The sequence below is a fragment of the Agelaius phoeniceus genome, chromosome 1, assembly GCF_051311805.1.
Source record: "Agelaius phoeniceus isolate bAgePho1 chromosome 1, bAgePho1.hap1, whole genome shotgun sequence".
NCBI classification, from domain to species: domain Eukaryota; kingdom Metazoa; phylum Chordata; class Aves; order Passeriformes; family Icteridae; genus Agelaius; species Agelaius phoeniceus.
The window spans coordinates 9,863,286-9,887,006 of NC_135265.1; the positions used below are offsets into that span (position 1 = coordinate 9,863,286).

General features: G+C 37.5%; 1 protein-coding gene across 1 annotated transcript in view; it reads right to left on the minus strand.

The window, feature by feature from the left end:
* The window catches only part of PTPRN2 (protein tyrosine phosphatase receptor type N2), a 635,649-nt gene that overhangs the window by 473,097 nt on the left and 138,831 nt on the right, over positions 1-23,721 (minus strand). The window contains exon 3 of the mRNA XM_077191900.1: positions 1,283-1,396. Coding sequence (XP_077048015.1) covers positions 1,283-1,396 — 114 coding nt within the window. The remainder of the gene's footprint in view (positions 1-1,282; positions 1,397-23,721) is intronic.

Sequence of the window (23,721 nt, forward strand, 5' to 3'; positions counted from 1 at the left end):
CCCTTCACAAGGACATCAGTCAACTGCAGGTCTCTGACATCCTCATAGGAGAAGCTTTGCATAGGACACCTGACCTATATTCAGGTGATGTAAATAACTGCTCCCTGTCCATGTGTGCATCATTACTTCAGGTATTTATTTAGGTGACCTAATGAGATGAATGTGTCCTCTCCTCCTCCCTCACCATATTCAAACAGAGCCCAGACACAAGATTTTTTCACTCATAAAATGTTGCCCTGACAACAGAGTATTTTCATAACTTTGCTTGCATTACTTAGCCTTTAGAAAATGACAAGTGAAAGAGCCACAAGTACTATTCACATGTAACTGTTAATCAGGCAGGAGCTACTACAATCAAGTTTTGCTGAGTTCATCTCACTTGGATGGGCTGCTGAACAGCAAATAAATCCCTGGAAAATTTTTAAATGCTCTAAATGAGTGTCCCAACTAGAAGTCTAGTCTCTAAGCAGGGTCCCAAACTCTGAAGAAACCAAAGCTTTCTCATTATTAAACTAGCATCATGCTAATGCAATATTACTATTTTGTCATTGTAGCTGGAAAATATTTAGGTACAAACATCCACACAGATGATGCAAGTGCAAAGTTAAACATTCCAACAATACTCTTAGAACAATTTGAATATCTTGGTCCAGTGACTGTCTACAAGAGATGTTTATTTCATATATTAGTATCTGAAAGGTTTGTTCACCTTACTGGCTTTCACTTTACTCAAGTTTTGATTTGTTAGTTCAAGTTATGCCATTCAAAAGCTAGAAAATCCTTTCTGGCTTTGGAAAGAGCAGAGAGATTAACATTGGAAAGGTGAACAAAAATTAAAAGAAACAGACCAGCTGCAGCTGGTAATGAAATCAGAGCAGTTTTTTATCTGAGTTTATTAGAAAGTTCAGAACTGTTTTCAGCTAACTAGAAGTTTTGTGTTTTCTTCCCATGGACCCTGAAATGTGCTGTGGTGCAGAAGGCAAACTTTTTTTTCTTTCCTGCTGATTTATTCATGTGACACCAGCATTCATGGATGCTAACATTTTCCAGTGCAGTGTCAGTCACATGTGCTTCACAGGGAGGAAACACCTCTCCTGGAATTGCTTCCCCAGCTCCTCCTGGCAGACTCAGTGAATCCAAAGGCTTTTGACTTTTATAAAGTCTGCACCAGCAGGGCTGAAACACAAATGTGTTCAAAAACTTCTGGAGACATCACCTCAGAGGGAGCACGAATAATTGTAAGTCCCAGTGCATCTCACCCCCTCTAGAGTTTTGACTGTACCTCTGTGTGAGAGCTGCTCCAGGATGATCCTCAGGTGCTGCAGAACAGGGGCTGAAATGTCATATTTATAGATGTCTATTACTGGCACTTGCTGACATCTCCCAAATATTCCATCTGCAGGAAAGAGAAAAAAGAAAAGGAAAAAGACACATTTGGTTTTCTGAGAGGAAGAAGGGCGTGATGAGATGCGCATTTCCAATGTCTCCTAATTATATACTGAAGGAACCTTTTAAAAGACACTTTAAAAAGCTATCAAAGGACCACTGAAGTCATGAGACAGAATATTTTCTATCAAAATAAATAAATACTGGAAAGAATATTAGTTGGAGGAATATCCTATTGTATGAGATAGGCATACAGTTTATTTTATGAAGTATTTTCAGACTTCTGCTTCACAAATCTTTAGATGTAAGACTTCTTTACTGACAATTCAGTGAGAGAAAATCTTAATGTTCAATGCCTACTATGATGTGGATAAAAAGTGCAGCATCCAGAAATATAAATATTAATTTGCAGAAACTATGTGGATTTGCTGAAACATTTTTAATGTGGGCGCTGTGTGTTAGGCATTGGTAAATGAGAACTGAATCCATAATGGCTAGTAAAGGCTCATTTCAAGAAGTACCCTCTAATGAATGCAATAAAAGAAAGCTCCTCACAGAACAATGAGATATTAATGTGGCCTAATTTATTTAGCTCCATTCCATTTGTCTGAAATGACAGACTCTTCTCATCAATGTCTTTTCAAATCACACCTTCTAATTAATTTAGCTTCTTATTAGTCTTTATTTAGAGAATTGTTCATTTTGAGGCAAGCTTCCTGTGTATGTGTGGGAGGAACAGGGAGTTCAAACATTCAAATTACCTTTCTCCCTTTCATACAAAAGCCTAATTCAGAGTCTAGGTGCTTCACATACAATCTGACCATCTGCAATTCTGGGTCTCTGAGAAAGAAAGTGGTTTCATTTATTGTTCAAAATAGTTCTCTTCTATATAGTGATCCAAAGGAAGCAATTTAAATGCAACAAGTTTAATTAGCAAAATATTCTACTGCAATCCTAGTTTTAACACAGTAATTACTTCTGCTCTGATACTACATCTATGCTCCAAAAGGAGAACTGCATCAGATGAGCAGAAAATAAGGGCAAGCATTAATTTGCAAATGTCCATTACTTTCTGTGCTACTTTACAGAGTTAAAAGACTACAAATGGGAACTACTGGCCCAGCTGTTCACTAAACACAAATAATGGCATAAAAGAAAATAAACGAAACCAGGATGCATTAAAAGGGCATTATTAGCCCTCACTGTTAAACACAAATACCTCATTGAAATTAGCCAACTTTTTCTTTCTTCTCCTTTCCAATCCTCCTGTCACTTACAACTGTCAAATTAAGTTAATTCAAATTAAAACCCTACATCTGAATCTAATTTTTCTATTGGAAACTAGGTTTAATTTGGAAACCACAAAGACAGATAGGGTTTGGTTTTCTGACATGTAATGTGAAAAGCAGCCTAACAGCAGATTAAAATATTCATCTCTGTTTAAAAACCTGCTGCAGTTGAAAATAAGCAAAGCATATAAATATCAGTCAACTTGTAAATGGATGGATAGCAGGAATAGGGTTTTGATTCAGAAAGGAACAGAAGAACATCTCAGTGTTTAGGAACAAGATTGTTCAAAATGAAACATAACCTGACACAGCCAACTGCATTTTGGAATACCACCATTACTGGCTACAAACAATTACTACAAAATCTATGTTTACATAAACAAATAATATTCCACGCATTTTTTAGAGATAATGTACCTTAAAAATAATTCTAATCTTATTTTAGAGTCCAGAAAAGCATACACATCCCATAAAAAAGAAAGATTTTTGCATTAAGTATCATTTAAGGATATCTCCATGGATGCAAAAGCTAATTCACTCACAAACTCTAAAAGAGACCAAACCGTTTTCCTAAACTCAGAGTTTTCAGAAACCTTCAGCCTACTTCCTTTGAATAGAACAAAACTCATTTAAATTCTAAAATTAACAATTAGCACATGAGCCTGAGCTGCATTATACAATCTATCCAAAAACACTGGGACTGCTTAGGGAGAAACTGCAAGTTACATTGGCTTTTGTACTTGAAATATGGGCATAATAAGCTTTGGAGGGGCTGCAACCACAAATAGCACTGGGCTCTGCTAAATGCAGCACAAGGAGAGAGGAGTGAGAGCAGAATGCCCCAAGGAGTGGTTGGCAAATACCAGCTCTAAAATACAGAGGATCTTTGTGCCGGGGATTACAGTTGGACTGGAGTCGTGCAAATAATACATTTCATAGTTCAGCCGCTTTTTCTAAAAAAGTAGGAATTTTCCCAGATTTTTCTGTTTGCACGGGGCTTTTTTTGGTTGGGGCTGGTTTGTTTGGTTTTGGGTGTGTTCTGACTTTTTAATTTTTTTTTTTTTTAATTAATAAGGTTTCTGTGGCAAGATATAAGACCTAAAAAATTAAATTGAGGTTAGGCATTCAATTTTCAGGGTATCTTTTAATTAAACTTGCTTTCAATGACATAGATTGCAAGGGAAGAAAAAGCAAGGGAGAGCCATTTTACCAAGAAAAATTGTCAAAAGTGCCCCTCTTTTACTTTCAAGAAACCTAAATGGTAGATGTGGGGTCAGAAATGGCTTAGATCCAGCACAAAGCTCCGTTTTAGTTGAAAAACAGATTAAATTAAATTACAGCTAATATTTAAAATGTCCAGCTTAGTCTACCAATGTCCAGCTTAGTCTACCATGAACTATCCCAGTCACTGTGGGATTTCCAGAAAAGTCAGTACATGGTGCATCTTTCTGGAGCCTGCTGTGCAACCAGCTGGCCTCAAACAGCGAGAGGAATGCACAAAGCTGGGCATAAGGCAGAAAGGAAAGTGGAAAAGCTCCCAGATTTTACAGAAGATGTATCAGGGCAGAGAAAACTCCAAGAGTGAGTGATGTTTTAATAGCACCACAGCTGCTGAGAGTGTGCTCATACTGAACTTCCATTGAAGCTGTGTTAGGAGAGGGAACGTAACACGCGAAGGACGCCTGCACTTTACACCAGCCCAGAGTGAGCAAAGGGTGAGACTGAGCAATAGGGACACGTGTTTGTTATTAAGGTGTTATCACTTGCTGTCAGCAAAAAGTAGAAAATTCCATAATAATATCTTAACAGTTATACTTAGACCAGGAAAAATCTGCATTAGCAGCATGCTCATGTTGGCTCTTAGCTGCTAGATTTGTTTTCAAATAAGAGAATAAACCAGAAGAATAATACACCCATACACCCAAGGAAACAGTGAAATGCTTCTTTATCCATTTGACTCTTTTGCTGATAGGCTTAATATTTGAGAAGAAACACAAACATAAAATTTTACAAGCTTTTGTTTAAAATTTTGAATTTTGACAAATACTTATGTACTGAAGAGTTAGATGCTAAGATTAAAGGACACAAATTCACTGTAACTCAAGTGCCCAATAAACTCTCAAATAGTGTCATATGTTTTTTATTAAAGACAACTTCCTAGAGCATGGTATACATATTTACACTGAGAATTTATCAACTTCCAGTGAAAAAAATCACAACTGAGAGATTAAACCATGAGCAAGTCAAAACACAGGTTCTGGAAGGCTGATCATTGAGAGAGGTCTAAAAGGAAATGGAAAGCACCCATCATTATTCATTATTATTGGCCATTTGTCATGAATTAGTGCATATCTATGACCTCCAATACCTATTGAGGAAGTACCACGTTACATTCATGATTGACATCCAGGTACTGAATTATGTAAAAGGAGACCACAAAAGCCTATAGTTTGAAACAGTTTTGAAGAGTTGATTGCACCAGTTTCTTCACTTTGTAAAGGAGATGAGCATCAAGAGCTTAAGAGGTACTAAAAAATCTTTGGAATCTTGTGTTGAATGTCAAACTTCACCTTGAAGGCAACACTGTTTATAGGGCAGCTGATTCATGAAATAAAAAAAAATTATGTAAAAAAAAGCTGTCCTTGGCAAGAGAAACATATCCCATCCTGGAACCACTATGTATGGCTAATCTGGTGACTGAAACTAAGCTGTATCCAAGACATGGTTCAGTTTTGAATAATACCAGCAAAAAATTCTTGATGAGTGTCTTTTGCTACTGAGCAAAGGTGTGAAGACTGATAGAGATACTGGAGTTTGTCTGCAGGAAGCTGAAAGCTTGATATATGTAAATTAAAAGATTGTGCTGTGCAGTAATTAATTATTTAGATCTGCATGCAGTGAAACTTTCACACAGCACTGACAAGTGACCTTTGCAAAGGAGCCTTCAAGCAGATGCTTTGAAGCACCTGGTCCTTCTGCTCTCCAAACTCCTGCAGCAGCAGAAAGGAGCAGCTCTCCAGACAGCGCCAGTAGTCACACTTCTGCTTCTTCACACTACTTACCTTGTGACAATTGTTAACAAATTAAAGTAAAGCTCTGTATAAAATTTAAGTTTTGCCCCATACTGCAGTCATTATGCTCTGTTCCTGTAAAAAAGAAAGCCCACAGACCCAGTGGTGTGTGTCAAATGGCAACTTCTGCCACCTTGGCTTGCATCATTTGTGCTCTTGCAGTTAACGAGAGAACCTCCTGTTATGTTTTCAATGGGCATCATTCTCCAGCAACTTAACCTTCTGTAAGAAAAGAATCCTTTCTTCTCACTGAATATGGACATCACTTCACACTCCCTCCCCTAGCTAGTAGTTTGAGGTGCTGTAAGGTCCAGGACTAATAAAAAGGTCAGTGTAACAACCCACAGTAAGAGCCTGAATTGCCTACTGGAGAGATTAAATCCTTTTCCAATGGGAAGCATAATATTTGCATCTCAAAAGTCTCAAGACACTGAACTTCAAGGTCACAGATGTTAAATGTTTAGGAAGTATGAAGGAGATTGTTACAGTATTTTATTCTTCTCTCCCTGCTGCTTCCCATAGTACAGAGTTCCTTTTCAAAATCCCTTTTCAAAAATTAAAAAGAAAAAAAAAAATTAATGTTACTGTTCCTTGAAGAGGACATTAAGTTGTATGCCAGGAAGCTTATTTCAAAAGATATAGTCCACAAATCCACATTCAACATTTACAAGTAAAGTCTTCAGCAAACAACATATTTTTTTATTATTCCATCTATTAAAAAAGATTTTCTCATAACTTATATCTCTACTTTTATATTCACATTGCAAGTAAGGTAGAGATAATACAGATAGAGCAGCAGTGGCTTCTACAGCATCATTTCTCATACAATGTTTTGGAAACGTGAGTCCAGAGCTTCCAACAGCAAATCCTGCAGTGGCTGAGCAGGAAAGCTGCTGTTTGCAATCAGGGGGAGAGCAGCCTTCCAAGGGGCAACCCCCCCCTGCACAACTTTTAAAACCTTTTAGTCATTTTATTTTGCTTATCCCCGCAGTCCCCGGTTGTTTTCCTCGGTGGCCCGTGGTTGCTCCCGTTTAGGAGCAGTAATAGTGGCATCTAGTGGACAGGGATCAGTCCTGGAGCTCAGGCTGCTCACCCCCTGAATTCCCTGATTCCAGACCCATCTGGCTCCATCCCAGTACCAAACTGAGCACTTCCAGCCACCCTCCACCCACCTTGTCCTTCCCTGCCCTAATGGCTGACAGGCAGGTGCAAGACCTTAATGCAGCTATTTAGAATTTAGAGATTTGATTTTAAAATTAAAGGCTACCATCTTTGTTTCTAGAAATAAAGCATAATAAAGACAAGGAAGGAAAGTGCATTGAAACTGTTTAACAAGAGTATGTGGTGGCATCCTGCTTTTGCTACTGTGTGAGGCATAAAACATTATGTGATAAAAGTAAATCCTCAGCTTCAAGGAAAACACAGCATATTTTTATAGATTTATTTTGCAAATATAATAGGAACACCATAAAAATCAGAAAACTATGAAGTAGGACAGTCTAAACATGATTTTTTTTATCCAATAAAAAATTGCCATGCAGTGGATAACTAAGAGTCCAGTAAATTCACTTTTCCTCAGCTACTGTATAAACTGCTGCCTGGAAGGCAAAGGTAACTTTAAAAAATTTCTGCTGCAATCCAGATCACCAAACAGTCCTATGAAAGAACTCTAACAAGATTTAATGCCTCTTCTCACCTCTCTGGACCCAGATATTTAAGGAAAAAGGTGGATAGCTGGTCTACTTTGAAAAATTCCCCAAACCTAAAACCCCTGAATATTTCTACTGATTAAAAGAATTGGGAAGGATGTTAGTGATTATGAAAGTGCTCAGATTTAAAGATAAAAGCTAATATTAACAGGAGCATTAGTTATTTGTTGTTCAAATACTGTGATAGGGCTGGGATTTGCAAAGCTCCAAACCATTCTGAGGCATGAATAGTTCCTCTGGGCATTATGGTCCCCTTGTCTCAAGGAGTAATTCTGACTACAAGTTCTGGAGGACTCAGTCCTTCCTTAAAAAAAGAGAGAAAAAAGATATAGTCTTCAACAGAAGACAAATACAATTTCAGTAACTATTTCTGTGTTAACCTGCTAATTTAAGTGCTGGATTGTACAGTCCTAAAGCATTACACACACTTAGAGAATTTTTTTAAGTTACAACAGAAATATATAAATTTTAGAGAAAACTAAAAAATCCTCAGTACAGCAAAAGGAGGTTAGGAAAGGCCTGTGAAAACTGAGTTCCAGGCTAACAAAGCAAGAGGAGAGCAGGCTTGCCATGAAGGAAGTGCTGCCTGCTTCCAAAAAGCCCCTAAGTTATTCAGCTAAGAGAATGAGAGGTCCAGATTTCAGTGCTTTATGTGGTTCAGAACACAGAAATGAAGCTTAACAGGTCATCCTTAGGCCTTGCAAACATTGAAATAATGGCCATGCCTTGGGAGGAGAGGGCAGGAGGAACTTTAAGGAAAGGAAAAAGTAGAGATGAAAAGAAAGCAAGTCCTAAAATTCTGCTGCTAGAGCTAATGTTCAAGCTGAATAATGCTTCAATAACTTGGTGCTTCTTAGAGAACCAAACTTGAACTTTCCACAGCTTAGGTAACTACATGGCATGAAAGTTATGGTTTGGCTCTGTGATGAGGATAATAAAGGATCAGAAAATGGTGACTGAATCAACATCTTCCACATCCAGATAACCACTACAGTCTGTAAGCCATGGAACCATCTGCCTCCAATTCTGATCAGAGGCAAATCCAGAAAACCTTTGAGGAAAAGCCCAAGAAATTCTAATTGTAATGTGTTGAGAGGGCTTTTCCAAGCAAAGCTACGCCTTCAGTATTAGCTGTGATGCTTCTAAGAAAAAAGAGCTTGCAACCAAAGTCCTCTGTGCAGCTCCTCCCTTTCTGGTCAATAATGGCAGTAAAGAGAAAAGGGGGAAAAGATTTAAACATATAAATCCTCCTCCAAGAGGGTAAATATTTTAAATTCAAGTATAAATCTGGTATTAGTACACTAACAATAAAGCAATCTTTTCCTTTAACATGTTTAGCCACTGGACTGCAAGATTAACATGTAAATTTACCATACATTGCTATCTCAATGCTGAGAAATCTAAGCCATGTGCCCTCCCCCATTTAGAAATAGCCTTTTTTCCCCTAAATAAAAAAAAAAACCACAATTCTGCATCAAATTCTGACCACCTCATTATCAGAAAGATATGAATAAACTAGAGAATTCAAAGAAAAAAATGAAATCAAGAAGGCAGTCACATAGAGCCTTAAGCATTGAACTACCTGATTCTTTACAAGAAAAAATAAATGTTTATGCAACCTGGTTGAATCATTATTTATGACATTATTGGGAGAAATGGAGTGAAAAGACAAAAATGAACATTCTGTATCAGGACAAGTTTCAAGCAGGGAGAAATTATTCTGGAGCTGTTCAGCTCCCTCCTGGAAGAGTAATGGAGCTCCTATTGCTTGCACTGTTTAAAATTAAGCCAGAGCAACAAGGAATGGTGAACAATTGAAAATGAACAATTTTTTTAAAAATTTATTTACCCAATATGCATTTATGAGCAGAGGTTACTGGAGGGACTAAGAATTTATTTATGGAATGATTGAGATGCAAATATACTAATGCTTATTTATGTACACTAATTTTCCAAGTATCACTGAGATGTACTTCAGTCACTTCAAGGATCCCCATTACATTTTTGGTTGGTGCCAAGAACCACTTTGGTGCTGGCAATGTCTTCACTGTGTGATCAGACTGTAGCTGCTCTTGCATCTGTATTCCCAAGGCAAAAATAACTCTGCAAGGAAACATGTTCAGCAAAATGCACTTCTGCATTAATCTTAATTTTGTATTAAAAACAAAGCAGTGAAAGTTTTAACTTGTCCTAAGTGCCAAGAGCTTGTATTTTAAGAGTTGGTTATTATGTGTTTGCAGCAGACTCTGCTCTCATGAAAACATGACTAATGACCATTCCATTCATATTCACCAGCTGCAGTGTCTCATAGAGCAAACTAGGTTTATTTCTGTCCTTTGCCAAACTAGAAGCTTTCTAGATCTTTGCAGGACAATATTTATTGAGACAGCAGATTTCTTTTGTAAGCTGAGTTACTGAATTTATTCCTAAATGGAACTGACTTCAGACGTGCATGGAATTATAGTAACAAAGATCTCCATCTTTTCCCCTAGCTACAAAATATTTTCAAAAATTGTGGAAAATTATGTTATGTGAACCTAAAACATCAGCAGAAAAATTAAATGTGATCCTTTGGGGAGGGGAGGACAAATAAATAAACAAGGATAACTTCAGAGTGCTGCACCCTGGGGCCTGATTAAAACTGTTTGGAGCTATCTCAGAAATCTCTACACTTTGCTCAAGTCTGAGCTACACCTACAGAAGCCACAGCACATCAAGCTGCCTCTGGCACCTTAGGCTTGGGCACTGGAACAGCCAAGCACCTCACTCAAACTTTGACATCAGGATGCCCCACAGTTTCAACTGAACAGCTTGAAGAACATGAAAAATCTGACAGTTTTCAAGAAAACTGTGCTTTGAAATAGCTAAATATGATGCTACATACCTCACACCACCTATCAGAAGCTGCATCCAGATCAGCTATTTTTGTTGCAACTAATTTGAGGTCCTGACACAGCTTTTCCCCAGCTGTGGGACAGACCCAGAGCACTGCCTGCAGCTTTGCTGATGGCAACAGGTGAAGGGCAGCACATGTTAGAGCCCTCCTTGCCTGGGTCACACTCCAGGGCTCAGCCTGAGACAATGTGAGGGCAAAAGCACAAAGAAAGTTTGGGGATGTATGGAACATATAACAGCAATAAGTGGGAACAAGGAGGTGACATCACTCAGTGTGCAGCATTGCTAAAGTCAGCATGGGAATGCAGAGCTCTGCAGTCCAAATCTGAAGATGAATGATAAATTCTGGAAAGGACATCGAGAGAGGCAAAGGAGATTATTTCTGGGCTGGAAAAAGCCCTATGGTGAAATGCCTTTTCCAGCACAGAAGTCTCCAGCACAGCAGATGATCTTTAGTCTCCCTAAGTAAGCCTGCAGACAGATGGAAGGATACAGGAACAGGGATTGGGAACAGGGCTGGGAGCAGTTTCAGAAATTCTCCTCAGTTTTGTGTGCTACTATTCCAAATAACTTTTAAGACCAGAAATATCGGAAATTATGATAAGAAGGGATCTGAAAATCAAGACTTATTTTGGTTTTGCAATGTATACAGAGACCCCTCAATATATGTGATATGTGTAACCCCAAATTGCTTCCTATTTTACTTGCAGAATACATACAACTCACCCAAAATACATAATATTTATTCATACTTATAAGTTGTAACGGGCTTTTTAAAATACTGTATATAATTAAAACCCATTCTTTACCTGGGCTTTGGGGGCTGGATTTAAGCTGCTCACCCCCTTAGAATATCCTGCAACTGGAGTGGGTAAGTGCAGAGGTTGTACACTCAGCACATATACTTAAAAGAAGACAGAATAAATAAAAATAATTTTGAACAAAATATTCATGCTACAAAAGGATGAAAAAAACATTCATCAAAGACAAAAAATAAAAAACTTGAAAGCCAGGACTTTAGAATCAGCAAAATAACCCAGTGAAATAATGCTTTACTGTTGAGCATCAAACTGTATCTTTCTAAATGTCTTCCTGATACCATATTGCTTAGGAGGTGCCAGATTCTTGATTGGGGTAACAAAACCCCACAGAAAATATTAACTCTGCTTGTTGTTGCTTCCTCCATTCCAGCAGAATGTTCTTCCAGTAGAAGCCATCACTGTTTTTTAGAATGTTTTGATAGATCTGACAGAAAGGGGTTGCAATCCTACCTGAAGGAAAATGCCTCTACTCAAAATCTACTATTCTGAAGCTTCTGCTGCATTATTTACAACAATCACACACATTTAAATAATACTGCTGAACTCAGGACATTCATTAGATGGATAAGTATTCACCCAGATCTCTGCACACAGATGATTTTTCTTAAGCATATCAACTCAAGAGTTTCACTCTTTTGCCAGTGCTTTGCCATTCCCCACTTATCCAACAACCAGCCCAGCCTATGCTCCTGCTCTGGCCAACAGAGAGGCTTGCAAAGGGCCAGCAGATCCAGGGTGGTGGTGTGGGCATCACCAGAGACCTCCCCAAGGTCAGAAACACAAACAGAACTGCAGACTCACTCATGAAAGCAAAGGGATAAGCCAATATTTTTAAAATAGGAAAGGAAACAGAAATGCAAATCTTGAGGAAGGAAAAAGTCACCAGCTTCTGTCCCTAGTCATATTTCAGCACTAATATTCCAGTCAGCATCAGTGCTTCTGTCATTAAATGTAATGTGGACATACTGAAACCAGAGAGATTGCCAAGCTATGTACAGACAGAAGCAGATTTGATTTATCCAATGTTTTTTGTTTAATATACTATAGCATTTTCTCCTTAAGACATCAACCAAAATAGTCAACCTGTGTTTTTTAATCCAACTTCTGCATGCCTAGTAGCTGCAGTAATTTTACTTTATAGCTCATGTATTCTTTGAATGTCACTGAGAACAGCAGCAAGAGAAAACTGTTACTAATATTTGCTACTACCTTCAGTGTTTATGAATGTTCAGTGCAGCAACAGGACATCTCATTTCTCTCATATCTGGAGTATCACCTTTTCAAATAAAAATGTTCATCCCTAAGCCAAGGAACTACAGTCCATAAAACAACCTGCAAAATTTGAATAAATTCAAGATTTTAACGTCAGCACCCGAAGTGTTTTGCACAAATTTCATTTGCTGCAAAGTTCATATTCTGCCCAAACCACTGACTGCTGTCATATTTGGTGCAACTTGTTATGGGTGGAAAGATAAGCAGCAGGGCAGCAAAAAGAGGAGGTTTATCTCTGGCAGCTAATCTCCTCAATCAACAGCACTCAGCTCTGCTGAACAGCCGTTGCCAAGGAACAGGGACCAGCTTTTCTTATCGGCTTCATAATGTTTCATTGACTATTCAGACTAGAATAGAAAGCTGTGACACTCAGGGTTATAAGCAGCACAAAATGAAAATGGCATATTATGTGGTATGAAGAAGAGAAGTCTTTTAGCCCTCACCTTATCTGGACAGTGACTGTTACTTGGGAAAAAAAAAAATCAAAAAATCATCTATCATTTTCTGCTCTGCTTATTTTAATATCACAAAACAAACAGAAAAAATATACCTACATAAATAAGATTAGTTTTTTAACATTGTTGGCAGGTTCTCAGCAATTCACTGACATCACTGATACCTCTTATACAGTAAGACAAAGGTTGTGTAGATCCCCTATTACATTACTGAAAAGCAAGTGCTGGCTGCTTATTCTAAAGCTATTGCAGCAACTTCAATGCTTTGAGGTACTTCCTCTCATAGGAGCAGGGATGTTCCTCAAACCTTGATAACAATGACCAGAATAAGAAAATCCATGTAAAACCAACAACATTTCTTTTAGAATATCACTGCTCTTCTCTCTTCATTTCTGCACAGATTTTGATTCTCAGGCTTAATATTGACACTCTTCATGTACTTGAACAGGAATAAAAAGGCCTTATTGCATCTCTTCTGATTATGAATTTTTAGTATAATAACCTTTCCTGAGTATCTAGTTACTAAAATTTAAATCTGGGGCCATCCAGATTCATGATGAATTGTAACTGTCATTGTATTTGCATCTTATAATCAGCATACACAGAATATCATTATCCACCCCAGGAAAAAGTGGCAAGTAAGTAAAAGAAGATGCTTAGACACATTCACTGCATCAGAATGAATCACCAAATGAAGTACAACCAAAATCAGAAAATAAATGGGTTCACCTTTTTTCTACCCCAATAAATTACTAACCATCCTCAAGGCTACATATCCTGTGGGCTATGAGCCCTCATATTTAGAGATGTCCAGAAACTGAAAGGAATCCTGGTACAAATTTTACAGTCATGGAATTCTCTACTTTTCACACAAAGTTTAGGTATAGACTTAAGACAAATATTCATAAGCATTTAAGGCTGCAAGTACTTCTGGAGGATGTCAAGTTACCCAGTCTCTTTCTGTACAAGCTCCAATGCACCAAGTTACTATTCAAGATGTGCCTAAATTTCCATTTATTGCAAGCTTCCCAGGGGCTACTGGGAACATTTTTATGCTTAAACATAGCTACTTGCTTAAGCAGTTGTCTTTACTGAAGCTTCAGACTAGCACAGCATAGCTGTCTTGTTTTTCCACAGTTTTAGGAAAAAAATGCAAAAAATTACAAGCATTTGCAAAACGTTAAAGCTTTGCTGTAACACAGAGATGTAACAAAGATGTACTGAGGTAGAAACACAATTTTTTTGGCACTGAAGTTTCCTTTGCAGATGTGATTTCAAAGTAATGCCCATGCTTGGGCTGAAGTGCTTTGTGTGGTTATGGTACAGTGAAATGGGACTCTGGGCTCTTACATTGTCTGGGATAGATGAATTACTTTCACAAAGGCATAATTGTTGTCCTTTCAGTGACAAATAACTTCTGAAATATCCTCCCAAAGCTCACCACACTCACAGTAGTAAACCTGCAGTTTTATCTGAGCAATGTCCTCAGATTATCTGGTGCAGGTTTATCAACTTCCCTACTTCATTTCCTTCCATTTTTTATTATTAATGAGAACAGACAATTATCAAAAAAGTAAAATTATTCTTTCTAAGAACAAATAAAGGCAGCATTTCTTATCATAGTAAATGGCCTAATTTTTATAAAGAAGTGCTTTTAAGTCTGACACATTTTACCAAACCCTGCATACAAGATTGGACAAGTAATTTAAGAGTGTATTTGTGACAGATTTACTCCAAAGATACCAAGGAAGCACATGCTATAGGTCATTTGGCTAAATTAAAATCTAAGTCAATAAATTGAAGAGATAAATACCTTGATATGAATAAAAGCATGAGATGACTGGATTAACCATAACAAAAGAACAAACTAAAAAAAAAAAACTTCATGGATTCAGCCTTAGCTGAGGTGCTTCTATCACTTTCTTCTATCACTTTCACTACCACAGTCTGGCTTTTTATCCAATGAACACTAAGAGGAGGTGTTACACCTATTTCAACTTGCTTGTCTACAATCATAAAGAGAAGATTCAAGTAGAGAGGTATTGGGTTTTCGTCTATCAGTCAAGTAAAATAATAAACTTGAATCTATTGCTTTATCATTATTTGAATATAGTTTAAATTATTACTATTTAAATAATTTTGGTTTATTTATTTTTAAATTTGGGTGTGAAAACACAAAAATATGTTTTCAAATAGTTTTGCTTCACAATACTTCCATGCAGATATATAAACCATAGAAAAAAAAAAGGGCAATTGTTAATTGTTATATTGTTTCTTCAGACTTTTGCTTTTTGCACTGAGGCAGGGAGTGACTGTGAAGACCTTGGTCATGGAGAGCTGACAAGCTCCACTGGAAGCAAAGGATGGTACAGACTGAAAGAAGCAGGATGGGTTTCATCTCTTCAGCTCAGAAGCAAATGCAGCCTGAGAGAGGAGAGGCCTCTGCAGCTATGACCCCACAGTGCCACACACAAAACTCTGCAGGTGATTGCAAGACTCAAGTTTCAAGTCTCACCAAGAAGGGGTCCCATCCTGGGGCCAAGTGCTGTCGTGTAAGGATGGATACATCCTCAAGTTGCTTTTTAAAATATTACTACCAGAAAAACAACTAATTCTCTGGCAGTTCATAAAGAGCATCCTATCTCAAAAATCCATTTAAATTTCTTTGAATAATGTATAATTGTTCCCTTACTCCTGTGCCATATCAGTAGTGACATTCCATTTGAACGTTCACATAAGGATCCCTAAGGGCCAGGTCTTAAAAGCTGAGCACAGACACTTAAGGAGCAAAGGAATAAAAATATCAGATAAGCACAGACATGGAGATTCACAATTTTGTGTGTGCATAAAATCAGTCTCACAGGTTGTGTCACAGGCAAGTAAATACTAACTGCACATGCAGATATGGGAAACATTTCCATATTCTACCCATGGAAGATGGGTAGACCAAAACCAGGGCAGAGGTTACTGCTATTGTTCTGACTTCTGTCTGGTAGAGATTCTGTTCCAAAACTGTAATTTTAAAATCCCTGTTGTGTTTCTGTCCTTTCATGGTTTTGGTATCTGAAGCAGAAAAAAGGGGGAAGGAATTGGCTGTATAGAAACTGATAGTACTAAACAGAGAGTGGAATAAAAAAAATTGCAAAATAACTGGGGAAAAAACTTACTTCATCTCAAGTGTGAAATATTGTACTCAAACCCAACAGTAATTACAGAGATGTACAGTTTTCACACAGATCCATCATTAGACATCATTCAAGCAGAAGCATTAGAAGTGCCCTCTTCTTACCCACAGGCAATGCCTTGTGCTAAGCTGCCTCTCTACATTTAAGGAATTGATTTTAACAGCACTCTGGGTTTGTGTTTCTTTTTTTTTTCTTTTTCTTTTTTTTTTCTTTTTTGGGTGTGTAAGAAGGCTTCAGAATAATTTCTACAAAACCAACATGGATCATCTTTAATTACTGCATTGCAACCATGGCTATTTAAAAACCCAGTCTCAGCAAAGTAGATGACAAACATTAATGAGCAGTAATGCACACATGGTATTGTAAATGAAAGGATAATGAAAGCAATTTATTTGAAAATTAAAATATGATTAAGAATGGCAGCCTGTACTAGGACCCAGATGCCAACAGAAAGCAACCAATGTGCAAGCAGACTGTCATTAATTCAGGAACCATACGAAATTGCTTTCATTTCTTTGACAGTTTTTAATATAAAGTATCTTAACTAATAGGCAGCACATATACCCTGGAAGCCATAAGACCTATGGAGATTTTTAGAAGAAATTAAGAACAGCACAGGGAAAGCCTCCAAGAGGAGACTCTCCAAGAGAGAAAGAGAGTGGAATACATTTGGAAGCAATTTCTGATTTTAGGAAGGATGAATTACACTCTGCATAAGTGCCTCTCTACATTGGCTGTGGACAGCCTGTCAGTCCCCAGCTCACACTCAGCAGAGGGCCTGAAGTGATGTCAGGTGAACCTGGAGCAGATGTCCAAAGCAGGTGCTCACATCAGCACCTGAACAGGAGCAGGATCAGGGGTAAGCCCAAAAATCAGGGGCACTGACTTAGCTAAATGCATGCAGAGGAAGTCTAAAAGCAATTTGGCCAAAATAATTTTCTACTTCATATGTGTTAAAAAGCCTTTCTGAGATTATGCATGTATGCTCAGGATCTAATTTGGTTCCATCTGCACAGTGTGGAATGCTAGTTCAAGTGTCCATCACTTCAAGGACCTCTGAACTTTTCTCCAAGTCAGAGTATAAAACACCTTGAAAACATGAATTATTATTATGTATTAGAGTGAAAATGCTCTTTTCTTTTTTGAAGTATGTGCCTACCCCAAGCTGACACTGACACAACAACAAACCACACTCAGAAGACTGCTATTAAGTTGTCACATATACTCATATTTAAGCATTCAAGTTTGAAAATTTCAACTAAAATAACTTCCTCAGAGACAATATATCAGATGGGCTTGAGTTCCACAACCAAGTACTGTATGTCTCCAAGACCTAGTAATGTATCAGGATGCATGGAAAAAAATCATACAGAATGGTTTCTCTTTTATAAAAAGTCTGATTAAAGACAAGTTGGAGCTCTGCTGAACAAAGCCAGATGACTGCTCCATCTTGAGGGTACTGAGCCCTGGTTTTGTTCCAGGTGCAGCAGGTCAGGTATGGAACATTTATCAGTCCAGTTTCAGAAATTAAACATAGCTGTTTGGATAGATGTTCTCAAGATCAAGCTCCTGCTAAGACACACTTTCTGTTACAAAAATCCACTTCATAAATGTATTAACCTGGACCTAACACAGCACAACCAGCTGCTCAAAACAGACAATTATACCTGGAGTGCTGTGTGCAGTTTAAGAAGGACATGAAGCTCCTTGGATGCATCCAAAGGAGGACAGCAAAGCTGGTGAAAGGACTGGAAGGTGTTTCTTATGAAGAGCAGGGAAGGGCTTTGGGTCACCCCAAAGGGTGACCTTGTTGTTCTCCATAGCTTCCTGATGAGGGGAATTGGAAAGGGATGTGCCGAGTTTGTTTCCCTGGGATCCAGTGATGGGATTCATGGGAATGGTTCAAAACTGTGCCAGGGAGGGTTAGAATGGAAATCAGGAATCATTTCTTTGCCGAGAGGTGGCCAAGCACTGGAATAGGCTCCCTAGAGAAATGGTTGATGGTCCAGGCCTGTCAGTGTTTAAGAGGCATTTGGACAATGCCCTTAACAACTTTTTTGGTTTTACTTCTGATCAGCCCTGAAGTGGTCAGAGAGTGGGACTGGATGATCCTGGAGGTCCCTTCCAACTGAAATATTCTATTCTAAGCTCCACAGCAGGACAGAATACTCTGCTACTATGGACAGCATTTTGTTGTCTATCTAATGAAATGCTTGCACAGTATTCACAAGATATGTAGAGTATGGAAAATCAAGGTAACCAGTCAATAGCTTCTTTCATTATCCTCTTTCTTGAAAATATTTCATTTTATGTACATAAATCATTTATTCCCCCAACAAAAGATACACCAGAAAAAATCAAATTTCATCAATATGGCTCCCAAGAAATGCTATTTTCCACTCTCTCTAAGGTATGAAGAGAACTTCTTATCCACAGTAAACACAAATCCTCCTATCAAGGATGTAGACTATTGAACACTGCAGGCATATTCCATCCATTTTTGTCCTGGATATTACATAAGGTATGTATTTGTTATAACTGCAGAACTAAATATTTAATTATCTAAAACAAAACTGGCAAGATTTCAGAGGTAAGAGTGGCACCCCAGCTGAGCTGCACTGGTATCTTCTCACCACTAACAGCACAGAAAAGACAAAGAAAACAGTTTTATCTGCAGAACTCCTTGTATTAACAAAAGGCTACTCCCTGGCCAGAATAGATTTTCCCCCATACATCTTTTTTTCTTCTTTCTCTACTATTTCATTTCCTTAGATATTACTAAATTTTACAAAGATTCCTAGAATTTTCAGCCTCTAATTATTTCTTTTCCGTCAGTCAAGCCAATCACTCATATCTTCTTAAAAACTGCTTCGATCTCTGTTTGAACAATGACACTTTTGGGTAGGTGACAAGGGCTAATCATCAATGAAAAAAATATAAATAGAACCAATGGCTGCTTAAAACTATATTTTAATCCTTAGGAAATCCACTGGGATATTAACAAAAGATGGTTTTGTCTGCAAAAAGGCATTAACATAGCCATTTATAAAACTAATAGGAAAGCGAGCAGTGCTCCAGTAATAATGAAAGTACACTGCAGAATAACATTATGGAAATAGGATACCAAATTGAAGAATTGACCTTGGGGCCCTGGCTTATCCTGGATGAAGATGACTTGTGAAATGAAAATTTGGCTGTAATTTGCTCTTGCTTTCCCTAAAAGGTTGAAGGCATTTCTATTTCAAATGAATAAAATGACTGTTAATTTCCTAGCATTAAGCAGGATATTCTTAAATATAGATATTTAAGAGTTTTCAAATATATTTTCAAGTCTTATTCTTAGAAAATTTGAACTGGTTTTCTTTGATTTCTACTACAGTCTGTTTCTAACAGTTAATTTTTAAATCTCTTCAGGGAGAAATGTGTGCTACAGCTGAATCAGTAGGATGCACTAAAGTATCAAGTGTTTATTCTTAACAGGATACATTGGTCTGAGCATTTGATACTATAAGTGAACATGAAATACAGAACATGAGGATATTCCTTCAAACAATCATATCACTTTCAAATAATGGTAAAAAATTATTATCTGTTACAGAAGACAACAACAGCTAAAAATATGAGCTTGATAGCTTTGTTTAACATGAGACATTAAATTTTGGGCACCCCTTCCAGGGAATGGGAAAATGTCACAATATGGTGGCTGAAGCCAGAACTGAAATAATTAGAAACAAAGCAGAAGTTATGGAAGGATAATACTATGTGCAAAATCAAAAATTTGCATCAAGGACTGTTTGTGAAGGTAGCAGGCATATATCCATTACCACCAAGAATCACAAAGGAGAGGAACATGCACCGATCCAGAAGTCTTAAAACGCCCCTTCTGCATCATTAGTTTTAATTATTGGTATCATTGTAGTGCCTAGCATCCTGAAGAATTGTTCAGGGAATATGTTTAAAATACAAATATACAAAAACAAATAAACAAAAAACCCCCACCATCTCTATATATTGACATATAACTGTATGTGTGTCTGTCTCCCTCTCTCTATATTTAGATATATACATTTATAACATAAATATGTAATTTACATATTACATACCCATATGAAATAAAAGAAACTAAAATACTCTCCCCCAAGGAGTATTTATGGCATTAGACACAGATCCATGAAGTAAGAGCTTGGCAATACTGGGCAGAATGGCCAGGAACACTAAACACAGCCCAGTTCCCAGAGCATACTTTGTATTCTCCACGGAGGAGCATTTCAAGAAGGAATCTGAAGGACATCTTTAAGTCAGCTCATCAATGGTTACAAACAGCATCTGTCAAACATGGTGGGTATGATGAGAAGCGCAAAGGTGCTTATTTGAAAATGAATACAAAGAAGAGAAATCCTGAAGTAATTGGTAAATCGGAAAAAGGAATTAAAACGTGTATTACAAAAAAAGAAACCTAATACATTCAGAGTCTGTATTCAAAATAAGAAAAAAATTCTCAAATTACATGTCTAAACACAAAGAATTTAAATTTGTTATTATTTTGCCAAATCTCAAATTTAAAAAAAATTATCAAATTATGAACCTCTTAGGAGATCTTGCTACTCAGTATATTTCATTTGTTCCCTAAAGTGGAATCAAGGGCAAACATTAAAAACCTTTCAGAAAACCATGATTTCTAGGACAATAGTATTCAGTAGCAGCTTACCAAACTCTCTTAAAAATACATTTTTTTTCTTGTTTCATTCCACAGTAGATTAACATTTGACCTACAGCTTTACACCAAAGATAAATGGATAGTTCCATTTATCCATGGGCTCCATGGCACACCTGTAGGAGTCAGTGCACCTCAGGCTGGCTTTGCCTGGACAGGGATCACTCTGTGCTGCTCAGATGCAGGGCCACACACAGCAAGTCCCAGGCACTTCTGTAGCCCCTATGGCCAGATATTTTTAGGAAGACAGCATAAAGAGCAGTGGATATTGATTCTCTCCAGAATGTTTTCCTTGAAACACGTAAGCCTCTCACAAGTACCTGGCAGCATTAACAGAAGTGCAACTTTGTGTAAGAGGCAGCTTAGAAACTAAGTTTAAAGCCAAGCATAGGATGAGAAAAGTGAAAGGAATTTCCTCTGTGTTGCATAGAACACATTTCCTCTGATATAAAAGCACAGAAAGCTTCACCTTCTCACTGTTTTGTTCAAAGTTCCTATCTGGAAGGTGGCTCCAGATGTCTTGGAAGAATCCTCTAAGCCTGGCTCTGAACCTGCTCATGAGTCATTAGTTCTAATGCTAATGCTGGCCTTAAACAAACCTTTTATCTCCTTGGTCCTTTATCAGCCACAGACTGACAGAGATCAGCTACATCCCCCTGTATCTCCTGCCTATCTGCCATCATCTCTCAAGGTCTAATGTGAAAGGCTAACCAGGATGCCCTCCTCCAGTTTCCTCATTGATTAGAGACTTCACTCTCTAACCTTACCAACAGCCTTTGTTTTCCCATCCTCCAGCTTCAACTAAATTTTCTTCAATACATTTAAAAGAAAATGTCCATATGGGTACTACAGGTGATGTTTTGTTAATGTTATTACTTATTTCTCTCTTACTCCATGTCCCAGATAGATGCATTCTAAAAATGTTCATGGTCTTTCATACAACACTGTAGTAAATAAATGAAAATGACATACAAGCCTCTCTCTCCCACCATTTCCAACTGGGAATGTTCTAATAATAGTCAAATTTTCAGTCCCTGGCTGTATCAACTTTCATTCTGTACTATTCATATGAGTTTATCATTCTTCTTCTCACAGGTGCACATTCTTATCATTGCAATATTCTTCTTTTCTTATCAAAAAAGAAGCACTGTTTCCAGACAATACTATATTAATATTGGCCCTAAAGTCAATAGTAAGAATATAAAGAGATCTTTTAGGAAATCAATTCTTCAGAAATTCTTTTACAAAGCTCAGTCCAAGTACTTCTCTCATTAATACTTCCCATTGACATATTCTATTAAGACATTGTATTCACTTTACACAATTCCTTCAATAGACTTTGTACTCTGAAATTTAAATAAAAGTTTCTTACATATGCTCTGCTGACTTCCAGTCAATGCCATTGCCTCCATTTCCTGTCTAGAAACTTAGTTCTCCTCCAAAAATAAGAGGACAAAGCAAAGCAGAGCTGTTCAGGTTATCGGTATGATTCATCTTGGGTAGATTTATATTACTGTGCTCCCCTTTAGCTCAGATCCTATTCCCCAGCTTGTGTTTGCCCTCAAACATAAGCACAAGTAACTCTGCTCCACCTGTGCTGCTGTCTGTACAGCACCTGCTGCCAGAACCACCATCCTGCAAAGTGCAGTGGAGATTATACAGCATCAAGGTCCTTACACGGCTTTTCCTTTACTTGGAGTAATTTCTGGTTTTTCCAGTGTTTAGTCATCTCAGTTAATGTCAATCATTAAAAATAAAAGGCAAAGCATTAATAGAAACACGGTTTTATATCCCTTGAAAACCTCCACTGGCATGAAAGCAGTTCAGCTGGCAAATCTGCTGCTGTCTTATCACCTGGAATATTAACTGGCAATTGTAGGGACTGCAGCTTCGTACATCTCCTGTCCACTTACAAGGCCTTGTTTGGAATAACTACTTCCAGATGGATATTTTATGGACATGTGGTCCACACAACCTCAGCCATCAACTAGACAACAGAATATATATATATATAAAATAGTACATACATCTTTATTCTGATAGTACATTTCTTGACCAGTGTTTAGAGGATTAAACAGGAAAGCACTGAGGGAAGAATCAGAAGAGGTCTGATATGCTACCAATGATTCTTTCAGCAGATTTCACATGCTAAAAGAGAAGCCTAATACATAGATGCCCTGAGGAGATTTTGTGCTTCAAACACAGGCTCTTTCTTACTCAATCAGCAAAAACCTCTCAGTCTTTTCTGAAATACAGCAACTGAGCTGATGGCAAGAGGAGCTCACAGCTTTGCACACTCACAAGTTGACATCTCTTTTTCAAAACTTGCACTCCTATTAGTTTTTCAGGAAACCACCACAGCAAAGGATACTACAATAGTGAACATGATTTCTGAGCCTCTCCTATATGGCTGCACTTAGTAATATGTTAATAATTTCTTTAGAAAACAGATGTAACTATTACAAAACAAGGGCATGCTTGTAGAGAGATATAAATATAGGTATTTCTCATATCAGTTTATGTTATTCACTACCAGATAATGGTATTATGTCAAAGAGTTCTTAAACAAACACTTCAGTTGTGATTCATGAAACTACAGAACATGCAAATTCCTAAATAGGATTAAGTATATGAAGTCGATCTATCATGTTTCATGATAAAGACCAGCAATGTAGTTAGGAAGAAATTTCTGCACTGAAATTAGCATGTGGACTGACAATTGTATTTGTTGAACCTCAAAGTGCTCCCATTTTATTCTATCAGGAGGAGAATTGTTAAAGATAAAAGAATACATCCATTTTTTGCTGGCTTGCAAGTTCAAAGATAACAAACAAATAAAGAAAAAATCCTGCAGTTTGTTAAAATTCTGAGATATAGTCTACTTCAATGTAATAGCATTTTTATTACTAGACTTAAGCTGGAAG